Source organism: Canis lupus, chromosome 27 (assembly GCF_003254725.2).
Source record: "Canis lupus dingo isolate Sandy chromosome 27, ASM325472v2, whole genome shotgun sequence".
Lineage (NCBI taxonomy): Eukaryota > Metazoa > Chordata > Mammalia > Carnivora > Canidae > Canis > Canis lupus.
The window spans coordinates 33525813-33537997 of record NC_064269.1 but is presented as its reverse complement, the minus strand read 5'-3'; the positions used below and the strand labels follow the sequence as shown (position 1 = coordinate 33537997).

The following is a 12185-nucleotide window of genomic DNA, read 5'->3' as shown; positions in this document are numbered from 1 at the left end:
AGAACAACTATTCTAAGGTTTAGGCAAGTTCCAGGAAAGATTGGAACATCACAGATCTAAGAAAAATCAAAGGAAACATGCCCATTAGGCATATGGAAGGTTGATATAAGAGCCATGTCTTTTTCATTAGTGAGATTCACACAAATTAAGAGAGGCACTTTTTTTTTTTTCCAAACTAAAAAGGTATCTAATTTTCTTAAGCTCACGAAAGCAATAATTCTAGAACACTGATTTTGTTTTTCCTCTCACTCTTTTCCTTACCCATGGCCATCAAGATCTAAAACTTATAAAACGTAATTTGTTTTGTTTCTGTGTGTTCTTTTAGGTGTCCACAGTTGCCATGTAGTTGGTAATGGTTTCTCCTTCCTAGTTTGCCCTGACACTGTGTCTTTTCTGTGTTTCAGGGAAAAAGAGCCCAGACCTAGGGGAGTACGATCCCCTTACACAGGCTGATAGTGACGAGAGCGAGGATGATCTTGTGCTCAACTTGCAGCAGAAGAATGGAGGGGTTAAAAATGGAAAGAGCCCTCTGGGAGAAGTGCCAGAGCCTGACTCAGATGCTGAGGCCGTGGGGGCTGCAAAGCCACATCTTTCGGAGGTCACCACAGAGGGGTACCCCTCGGAGCCCCTTGGAGGCCTGGAGCAAAAGGCAACCTCTTCCATCGTGTCTTACGTGCGCACATCTGTCTTTCTGCTAACTTTGGTCATCTCCATGATCCTGGTGCTCGTATGTGCTTTCCTGATCCCCTGTCCCCCTAGAGATCTGCACAGCACTTGGAGCCACCACCTGAGCCCCCAGGGAGGTGAGTTGCAGGATTTCTCTCCCTAATTCTGTAAAAACCTTATGTTTACATGTAATCTTGTAAAACTTCTGATTATGTTGAAAATTCCCTCCAGGTTTTTACAAATATATGTGTGTTGTATAGCATCTCTTTCCTGTGTGTGGAGGTGGGTAGGAGGTTAAGATTGGAAATAAAACAAAAAGATAGATTGATACAGCTCCAGAAACTTGGGAAGATCACTGCTCTGTTGTGTTTCTATTGGCGTTGGGCTTAATTAGATGCAGGAAAGAAGGAACATTGGTTTGCTGGGTCCCTGCACTGCCGCCAACACTGTATTATGGGAGAGCAAAGCTGTGGGACAGGCTGTTTACTGAGAAAAGTAGGGCTCAAGTCCTGGCCAGACCAGAGGCCAGGGCTTTTGTAGGACCTTCAAGCATTTGTCGATTATAGGAGCCTGGCCAGTTTGAATTTTAAAATAATTTCTTTTCAAGTAAAAAAAAAATGACTTGCTTTCTTGCAGTAAGTTTTGTTTCTTGCTCCTAATGATTGGGGTGGTGCCACCCAAGTAGTTCTAACTATTTTGTCTCATTCTGGAGCAGGTTTCTTTAGAATGCTTGCTCTGGTCCAAGAATGGGGATTCCATCTCCGATGTCAGTGCCGACCAGTTTTGTTTTTTATAAACTTCATCGGGGTGAAGGGGTTCAGAACATAACACCTGAAAATATGTCACTTTGGCACATTGTTTGAGTCGAAGGCACATGAATAACAGCAGATTCAGGAAGGGCACTCTGACCTTGACCTTTAATTCTTCCTGGAAGCAGGAGATGAAACTCCCATGTGCAAGATGCCCTCCAATACCAGGAGGACAGAAACATTCTTATCAACAGAGACTGGGAGTTGAGGCCGAGGGGAATCTGTTAAAACAGACCTTGTTAAAATAACTCATCTTCCTGTAGTCTCCTTGCAACCCATTGGTTCACTTTTCAGGGCTGCCGCTCATCGTTCAACAGGTACAGAAGCACTGAGGCCTCACCACTTCTGCTCCAGGCCTTTATCTTTCTGTGGGGGCTCCTGTGGACTTAGGGAATCTCATTAAATAAACTTTGCATGCTTCCCTCTTGTTAATCTGTATTATTAATCAGTTATCTCGTTATCCGTCCTAGCTAGAAACCCGAAGGGGGTAGAGGAGAAATCGTCCCTCCCCTATAGTCCTCCCAGACCCCAACATCATCTTGATTTACCTCTGACGCTCCCCTGATCCTAGTTGATTTAGCTTCTGATGAGTTCTGGGTTCTCACTGTTAGTTTCTCTCAAGGTGAAACTAAGTAGATGTGACTTATGATATGTTCCCATGACATAGTATATGTCTCCCTCTCTTCCTTCCTTTTTTGATGGCTCTCAGTGAGCTCTTATATTTGTATATGATATAAAGACTAGGAACAAATTGTTAACATATCCACCACTTAGTTTAAGGAATAGGACATTGGGGTACTTGGGTAGCACAGTGGGTTAAGCATCAGGCTCTTGATTTCAGCTTAGGTCATGATCTCAGGGTCATGGGATTGAGCCCTGTGTTGGGCCCCATGCTCACTGGGGAGTCTGTTTCAGGACTTCTCTCTCCCTCTGTCCTTCCCTCTCACTCTCCCTCCCTCTCTCTCTCTCTCAAATAAATAAATCTTAAAGAAAAAAAAGAAATAGGCCATTATAAAGACCTTTGAAACCCCCATGTGTCCCTCCTCGCCAAAGCCACCTCTTCCTGCCAGAGTTCTACTGTCCTGAATTTTGTGTCATTATTTCTTTACTTTTTGTTGAAGTTTTACCATATGGTAAAATAATTTTGCCTGCTTTGAATTTTATATAAATTTAATTAAGCAGTCTTCTGTGACTTGCTTTTTGTTTAGCATGTTTTTAAAAGTATTTTTTGAGATTCGTCAAGATTGATGCACTGTGACTAGAGTTTATTCCTTTTTACCACTGTCTCATTTCCCATGATATGAATATCCCATGATTTATTGATCCATTTTACTGTTGATAAACATTTAGGTAGCTTCTGTTTTTAAAAAAATAAATAATACTGTTAAGGTTCTTATGATGCAGTGTATAAGAATTTCTCTAGGGCGTTAAATTACAACTGGTATTGCTAGGTCATAGCGTGTGTGTCATAGGTCCTAGTAGTTTATGTTAAATTATTGTCCATAGTGGTTATACCAGCTACTCCCACCAGCCTCTTATGAGTTCTCTCCAAATTTGGCAGGCATCCTCTGACTCTACACTGTTGAGGGGCAGGATAGCACTGTTTACCTTGTCACTGCCCAGGCTGGAAGTCTGGGCTCACTGCCAGGCCTCTGCTACCACTAGTCTAGTGGGGGTGGGGGCTGCATCATTACTGCTGGGTGGGGTGGAATTCTAGGCTCCCTTATGTGTAGAGGGCCCTAGGCGGGGATGAAAGTCCTGACTCCCCACCTGGCCTTCTCTGACATGACCTTGGTTGAGAGGTGGAGGGGTACCCTGTTTTATAGCTGGGCAAGGGTAGAAATCTAGGCTCCTATTTAGCCTTTGTTATGGGAGTAGGGGTGGGGCCATAGTTCTATCTGTGTGGTGTTTGGTTGGAGTAGAACATTTATCATCTAAAACCTTTCTGTCTTGCTGTAGTGTTCCTTTTTTGGACCTTTGGCTAGGGGAGTCAACTTTTCTTGGGCCTTTTTTGGGCTGTACCTGTTGGCATTTCTGGGTTGCCAGCTTCTGTAGCACCTTGTCTGGGACATAATGAGGCCAAAAGAAAACCCAGGGGAGTCATCACCTTGTCATCTTTAGGCTCTAATCCCTGGCCAGTCTACCTTCTCTCCACCTTCTAGAATAGTCTTAAGTTTTTTTTCTCTCTAATATGCAGGGAATTTACGTGTACTTAGAGGAACAGGCAGAGGAAATTGTGTATATGTTCTTATTTAGGAACTGGGAGTCTGCCTGGTTTTTATAGAGCTGCTAGCTGTGCTATGTGTCTCTTCCCTTTCTAACCCAGAGCAGAGAACTGGTTTGTGGTGACTTAATTCAAGCTTTTTTTTTTTTTTTTATGTGTTTATCAGGTGGGGACCTGTCTCCATTGGAATTGGCTGATGTGAATGGAGATGGCCTGCGTGATGTACTTCTCTCCTTTGTAGCTTCAAGGAATGGGAGTGCAATCGGTAAGAGACATACATGTCTTTTAGAGGCTGCTACAGGAGAAGCTTATTGATTGGAGGGGCTGTGAGCTAAGAGAAAACATCAGAGTTGTCTCTTGAAGGGCACTGTAGAAAGGGATCTGGAGTGAATAGTTATCATGGGTCTGTCATACGTGACAAACTTTATCAGTAAGCTCCTGCATGTAAGTAAAGTTCATTTGAAGAAATAATGGAGAGGGGCACTTGGATGGCTCAGTGGTTAAGTGTCTGCCTTTGGCTCAGGTCATGATCTCAAGTCCTACCTCTCCCCCTTGTGCTCTCTCACTCACTCTATTTCTCTCTCTGTCAAATAAAATATTTGAGATTTGTAGCTGGAAGGAACTTTTGTGGTTACCAGTCCTGTGAAGAAATAGAGATCCAGAGAAGTGACTCGTCCACACACTTGTTATGAATAGCATTGGTTCTTAGGGTTCTTGAGTTTTTCCCATCCAATTTTCCATTGCTTCTTCAATTATAGGAAGTGTTGACACAATCCTACCTTCCCATCCCCAGTAGAAAGCTTCATGTTCATGTTTTTAAATATTTTTATACATACTGGTGGCCAGGTACTTTCTTTTTACTCCTTCTGTTTACTCCTCTCTCTCTGTTCTCCATCCTCTGTCTGCTTTGGAAGGTTGGCCAGTATTCATTTTGTCAACAGTCTCCCTTACCTCCAACTTCCAGTTAGGTTTGGCCAGTAGGGAGCACAGGCAAGAAATTGGAGGAAAGGAAGAGAGTGAGGAGAGGGTTTTTATTCCCTTGGCTACCTCCCCACTAGTGACCTCAGGCTGGCTACATCCTTGATCATAGTCACATCCTCTCTTAAGGTGGTCTTATTAGGACTTTCTTTTTCTAGATTCCAAAAATTGGTTCCTCTCCTATCTCTTTGGGCCTAGGAGTGATTACAGTTCTCACAGACTATACTATCCTCATGATTTTTCTACACCCTGACCACATCTTTATAAATTATCTCTTATTAGACCTATATAACTTAACCTAATTGAGTGTGTTGATATACATCAACTGCAAAAAAAAAAAAGGTTGCATTTTCAACATAGGTACATGGGGTCTTCCAGTTTGTCATGCTGCATCCATTAAAGTAGATTCAACCTTACAATCTGTAAACTGATACAGTAACTCTGGTTTGAGGCTGAGGATACCCTCATCACAACTTTTTTTTTTTTTTTCCAATCACAACTTTTTAATCCTCCAGGCCCTGGGATAAACATCTAGGTATGTTTCAGAGAATTCTAGGCTGCCTGCTTCTCTGATGTTATTAGAAATACCTTTCTGAGTCTTGTGTAATATGTGGAAGCAATTTAGAAATGGATACAGAGAGGCCTTCAGCTTAGAAGGTTGGTTTTTGACTTTAATTAGTTTTATATGATTGAAAATTAATTACATTTTTTTTTCTGCCTTTGATTAGCCTTTGAAGTAAAAAATTTCCCCATCCACTTTTAGATTTGGAGGTTTTTTGTTTTTTTTTTAGTCATTTAGTATTTGACACAGTTTGCTATGTATGAGAACTCATAGGACAAGGCCATGATTTTGGACACAATATGGACCAGCCTGATTTGGTTACAGATTATAAAAATAATAGAGCTAGCATATGGTACTTCCTGTATGCTATGCACTAGTGTAAGTACATATGTTACAAATGAATTTATACCTCAACATAATCCTGTGGGGTAGACTAATTTTATTATCCTTCATTTGCAGATGAGGAAACTGAGACATAGGGAGGTTAAGGAACTTGCTCAAAGTTCCACACCTGATAAGTGGTAGAACTGGGATCCAAATGGTGTAGCTGATAGACTGTCTCTGGAGTTCGTGTCCTTGGTCTTCCCAGACATTCTTGGAAAAATACTGAGGCTGTATTACCTGATTCCATGGGACTCTAGACCTACTGATCACTGCTAAGTTGTAATCCTCAGGTTTATTTTCAAAATATTTATTTTTTCTGCTTTCAGGGAGCACTTGCTAGCAATGATTAGAATTCAGGTATTTCTTTGCTCCCTGCTCTGTAGATGTTCTAGATCAGTTTCACTTTTCTGAGCATGCCTCTCTTGATTTTTTTTTTTTTTTTTGGTTCTCAACAGTGACTTTCCCATATTCTGGATTTTGCTCCTGTCTTTTTTTCAGCAAATGATTGGTTGCTGAATATGCTAGGTGCTTTGTTTGCACTAGGATACAGAAATCAGTGTGATAGTCTTTATCCTTTAGGACAGGACTATTTAGTGGGAGCCGAGGTGACAGGTAACCAAGTGTGCTGGGAAAGATGTGTAAGATGCACACAAGGTGGCATTCAGGACATCCACAGCATCTCCTCTAACCTGAGAAATGTGTTGAGCAGGTATGATAGGTACTCCGTTGTTCAGACTTGGTATCAGGAATATGGGAGGCTGTGGAATACACAGGTGCGACTTGCTGCCTTAGCACCATTTACTTTTGGTTTTCTGGCCTCCTGCTCACCTGTACTGTGTATCTTCTCTGCCTCTTTTCCTTTCTTGTGTCTCTTGTGTGCTTTTAGGTGTCTCAAAGCCAGCTGCCATTCTTGTGTGCCTTTCGGGGATGAATGGCAGCACACTCTGGTCGAGTCCCCTCCCCGAGGAGGCCCGAGATATTACATGTTTGGATCTGATGCCAGGAAACGTGGCTGAAACCATCTGCCTTGTGACAGGGACGCATAAGATGTTCAGTGCATTCAATGCGACATCAGGTAAAGATCATTACATGAAAGTCTCTGCTCCAGTGAGCCATAGTCTTGGATCAGAGCAATCTTATATGGAAGGGACCTTTCCACTCTCACATGGTGGAAAATCTGATTTTACTGTTTTGGAAGGTGGATATTAAGGTAAACAGAGAGGATTTGAATAGGTTGAGTAATAGATCTACAGTTAAACCTGTTTGGTGATAGGATGGGGCTAAACTGAGTTACCCAAACAGAAACTACCCTGAAGCTTTTGGTTTCTAAGTAGTCCTCTCACTCTGTACAAAAGAAGCAGAGCTTTGGTTCTTCATATTTGATATAAATGGGGTTCATGTGTAAACTTGGTGATTAACCACTTAAAAAGGGTCCGGGAAGAAACTAAGATTTGTTGATATGTGTTGACTTGGCCTTTTAACTTCTTATTATATATAGACATCCATGATATGAGGAATGAAAAAGAATCAAATATAATGAAGGCCCCTGACAACACCATAAATGTACTGCTTGTTAACACTTTGGACTTGACCGGAGCTGAATACATAATAACCTTCCCAGTTTTAGAGATTGGAGTTTGGTAGTGGGGTAATTCTGAGTGAAAAAAAAAATTGAAATGTGAGTTAACTCCAGAACTGAAGTCATTTTAAAGACTTCCTATGATTTTCCTGCTTATATAAACATGTAGAAGGAGAGAGAGTTGGTCTGGTTGGCTCCCCTGGCTGGTTCCTTCATAATTGTAATAATCTCTAACAAATCAGTTCCTCTGCCCCAGACAAGTGGGCTCCTCATTCTTGGAGAGACTTCAGCACCTCCATTTTATTTAAAAAACTTAGGTGTGAAGTTACCACATGGGTTTATTAATTAGACACTTGAGGATTTCAGCTCCCTTCGTCCCCAGTAAGTTAAAAACTAAAAGAAAAGGTAAGGAGTTATTGTCATTTGTCCATTGAGTTTCTCTTTTCTGAACTAGGAGCATTGCATCTACCTTTTCCAGAGGCCGAAAACTGTAATTGTTATCAGCCTATTTGTCCTTCCCTAGGGAAAGCCATTTGGACTTTAAACCCAAACTATTTATCCAATGGTACCCTGGCTGCCCCAGGGGTGGTGCTGCCGGACTTGGATGAAGATGGCGTTAGAGATCTTGTCATTCTGGCCATTGGGGAATTGCAGGTATGCTCCATGTTAAATGGTCTCTGTTTCTCATAGGAATTGCTTCAACTTCAGTCAGTTCCTAGTTATTATTATAGATGCTGCTTGAAACCTTTTTACAAGGGCTTAGGTTTAAGCAAATTCTCTTTTGGAGATTATTTTTTTAATACTTTATTTACTTATTAGAGAGCAAGCATGAGACAGAGACAGACAAATAGGGAGGGGTAGAGGGAGAAGCAAACTCCCCGCTGAGCAGGGAGCCCGATGCAGAACTTGATCCTAGGACCCTGAGAGTATGACCTGAGCTGAAGGAAGATGCGCAACCAACTGAGCCATTCAGGCGCCCAACTGAGCCACCCAGGCGCCTCTTTGGGAGATTTAATGAATAAATTGCCATCATGAACTCATTTTCCTGGCAGTCTCATTATGTTCCCATTGATTATGGCATAGTGGAGCTTTGGAGCCAGATAGGTCTGTGTTTAAATTCCTGCTCTACTGTAGCTCTGTGGCCTTGGGCAAGCCATGGAATCCATCCAAGCCCTGGACATGGGAATGTTATATCTACTTACAGGGTTGTTGTTAAAGTTGGAGCTAACATATTTGAAGTGCCTTATTTTATTTTTTTACTATGTGTGTATTGTTATGTATACTTGACTTTTATATAGAACAATAAAGACAGTTCATAAAATATATATATAGACAACATTACAAGCTGAATAGGTAATAACAACAATGACCTAAGAAAGACTAATTCTAACACAGGCTGTGACAGTACAGTCTTTGAACCTAGTACGCTGGTCCTTAAATTATGGTCCTTGATTATGCTTTCTGGAGCTCCAGTGTACTGGAACTTGTTATTCTGTGCATGGATAAAATAATAGTAATTTTCCTTCCTGAATCACAGGAAAGAATATATTAGTGACCAGATTTATCTCAGTTTTAAGTTTTTACTCCTAACACTTTTCTTTGAGCTTGTGTCAAAGTTCCCTTAAGACTTTTTCTTAGACTTCCTATGTGAGTTTGCTTGTGGATGAAAGAATTGAATAATCAGCAAATAATATTTGTGGAAAAATGTGGATGTAGATCATTTTGCTTTATTTGATAACTTATTTAAGAGACCTTGTGTTTGCTGTTGTGATTTTTGCAATCCATGTACATGGGGTAGAGTTTTAAAAGCTGCAAGTAAAATTATTTAGAATAGAACGAAATCAGTGTTTTATAATTTTCTGCCAAGAGCACCATAAATGAACTGAAAGTGCTTCCCCAATCATAGGTTTTGAGGTGCACTGCTCTAGTACATCTGGTGATATACTTTATAAGATGAGAACAAAGAAGGAAGGTACATTTCTGAAGTCTAGTTAGTGTTAAGGTGTTTTCTGTTAGTTTTCCTTCCACTAGCTAGTTGATCTCAAAGTAGATTGAACCAAAAACCTTTATTTATATAATCCTTTTTTATTCCAGTCATTGTGAATAAAGAGACCAGGTCTAGGGAAAATTTCAGTAACTATGTCCATCAGGGAGTGATTATCTGAAGGTCCCAAAGTGGAAAATATGGGGAGTTTGTTTTTAAGAGTTTAATGAAGTATGGTTAGCAGAGGCATAATAAGAAATTGAACAAGTTTATATATCCTGAGCAAGTTTAAAAATCTTGGTCTTCATACTCTAGTTGGCTTCTTAGCCAGTGGTGGTTGATAGACTAGAGGTTCAGGCTTTTATGGACCCTCCACAATGAGGCAGCCTCTGTGGAGGAATTGGCTTATTGCCTACTCCATGCCTTTTTTTTTTTTTTTTTTTTTGGTCCTAACTAAACAGCAAAAAAGTATACTATCCAACTTGCCTCACAGAATTTACTTATTTTCACATAGTATAGAGAAATGAATAGTCCCCTTTCTGTCTGAAAAGTGGTAGTACTAGAAAAATCTTAGAGAAGCGATGGGTTTAGAGCAGTAGCCTCACCTTTATACTGACCTTTTTGACCTCTAATGCTAACAACAAAGAACTTGGGGAACCTAGCTCTGGTTTACTCTAAGCTACAGTATGGAAGGCTATCTCTTCTGAAGGAATAGAACATATTAGGTCTATAACTTAGAGTAATTACATTCTTAGATCTGAGTTTTAAGTGAGGTGGGCTTGGGACAGCCAGACCTGGTTTGAGGTTAGAGAAACTGATCTGGTCTAGAACATTAGTGAGAAGGACCTCAAAAACCATGTGGTTAACACTCTCACACTGTTATAATCTCTGGTACAGTATTCCAGACACATTGGCAACCGTACTCTCCTTGAGTACTCAGGCTAATGGGAATGTCACTGATTTGTAAGATAGTTCATTTTATTTTTGGTCAGGTCTAGAATTTTCTGTCATTGGTGAGAATTCTGCTTTCTCATAGCTTCTACTCACTGTTTCCACTTCAGCTACTTTGAATGAATCTAATCCTCTTTTTACATAAAAGTCCATTAGCCTTAGCCTCATCCCACTAAACCTGCTACTCGCAAGGCTAAATACTCCCAATTTCTTATACTGTCCCCTATGTAGCATGAAGTCTAGATCTCTCTTGCTCTTTTTCCCCTTTGCACTCCGTTTTTATCCAGATCTCTTTTAAAATGTACCCATTATCTGAAAACAGTATTCTATTTGTGATATAACTAGTTATATCAATGTAAGGAAATTGTTACTTTGACATAGGCTTTATATTTCTGTTAATGCCGTGGAAGATTGTGATAGCCTTTCTAAGATTTAGTTTTTGTTTATAATCATTTAAAGCACCCACACCTTTTAATTAATTAATTAATGGCCCCATTTCTTCTTTCAGATTTTGACTCCTCTTCCAAGCCTAAAACTTCTTTGAATTTTGAGATTGTCATACAGCATATTAGCTATCCCTTTCAGCTTTGTGATAAGCTTGAGATAAGCTATTCATTCAAGTCTTTGTTAAGAATGATTAGTAGGAATGAGACAATAGTAGAGTGTTGTGATATTCCACAAAAACCTCCCTCTGAATTGGTATTGACTTTCACTCTGGGTACACTGGAAAATGTATCTTTTTATCTTGTCCAAAAGAATTCATGATGGTAAACTTTGTCGAAAGCTTTACTGAAATCAGGATGTTACCACAGTTCTTATATTTCCCAACTAATGACTCTATTTCTAAAAGAAAACCCTCTAGAGCAGAGGTTGGCAAACTGACCTGTAGGCCAAATTTGGGCCACTGCTTGTTTTTGTAAATAAAGCTTTTTTGGAGCACAGTCATGCCTATTCATTTATTATTATCCATGGCTGCTTTCACACTATGGCGGTCGACTAGTTGCTTCAGAAATCATCTGGCTTGCAAAACCTACAGTGTTTACCATTTGACTCTTCACAGGACAGGTTTGCTGATCTCTGCTTGAGAGTAAGGTTGATAGTGGTCAGGCTAAACATGTTATGTTATGATGGGAAAGACTGCCTGTATTTATTTTATTTTATTTTATTTTTTTATTTTATTTTATTTTATTTTATTTTTTTATTTTATTTTATTTTATTTTATATTTTATTTTATTTTATTTTATTTTATTTTATTTTATTTTATTTTATTTTATTTTATTTTATTTTATTTTATTTTATTTTATTTTATTTTATTTTATTTTATTTTATTTTATTTTATTTTATTTTATTTTATTTTATTTTATTCTGTATTGATTTTAGTTGGGACTGAATATAACTGGGGATTTCTGGGTATGAGAGTAGAGACCAGGGAGTCAGCGGTTCTGTAGTTAGCTCTCAGCTAGAGTTCTGTGTGCTTCAGAGAAATTGCCTGGGTTACCAAAAAGATGCTTTTTGCACATATCTGCCAAGGGATTAGGAATGTTGGCTTCATTTTCTTCCATTTTCCAGGGAAAAAATTGAAGCAGGTTTAGCTTTGTGCTTTCCAACTTTGAGAAGTGTTCCTGAACCCTTAACTAATCAGAAAGCAGTGACTTCTGGAGAAACTTACTTGATTAGGAAACGATATGGCATCTGTTGACTCTCTTTTCACTTCTTCAGCCAGATCTGTGCTTTCTGCTGGTGTCTGGCCGGACAGGGAGTCCAGTGGGCCGACCTGTGAAGTACAACATCGTGGGAGTGGGGAATCTGATTGGACCTCAGGTTTATGTCACCACAAATGGGGCTGTCTACATCCTGTTTGGCTTTGGTAAGAAGCAAAGCTAGTTTTGCTGCTGTTCTTCATCTGTGTGTGTGGTAGGCCTCTCTTTTGAGACAGAGTGAAAGCTTGGGAATTGCTGACACCAGCTCTTTTGCCACCTCCTGTCCCAGGGGCCCCTCACTCTCCCCTACCCATTGCCAGTTATTAACTCTGCTTTCTCCAGCTACCT

The 12185-nt window shown here is 40.0% G+C and overlaps 1 protein-coding gene across 3 annotated transcripts in view; it reads left to right on the top strand.

Annotated features, from left to right (window-relative positions):
* The window catches only part of FAM234B (family with sequence similarity 234 member B), a 34978-nt gene that overhangs the window by 9886 nt on the left and 12907 nt on the right, over positions 1-12185 (top strand). For all 3 annotated transcript variants that reach the window (XR_007406364.1, XM_025455147.3, XM_035707024.2), the window contains exons 2-6: positions 405-803; positions 3866-3964; positions 6510-6698; positions 7726-7856; positions 11857-12004. Coding sequence is in view for 2 of the 3 variants with exons in the window: in XM_025455147.3 (XP_025310932.1) it covers positions 405-803; positions 3866-3964; positions 6510-6698; positions 7726-7856; positions 11857-12004 (966 nt within the window). In the remaining variant the exon portion in view is untranslated. The remainder of the gene's footprint in view (positions 1-404; positions 804-3865; positions 3965-6509; positions 6699-7725; positions 7857-11856; positions 12005-12185) is intronic.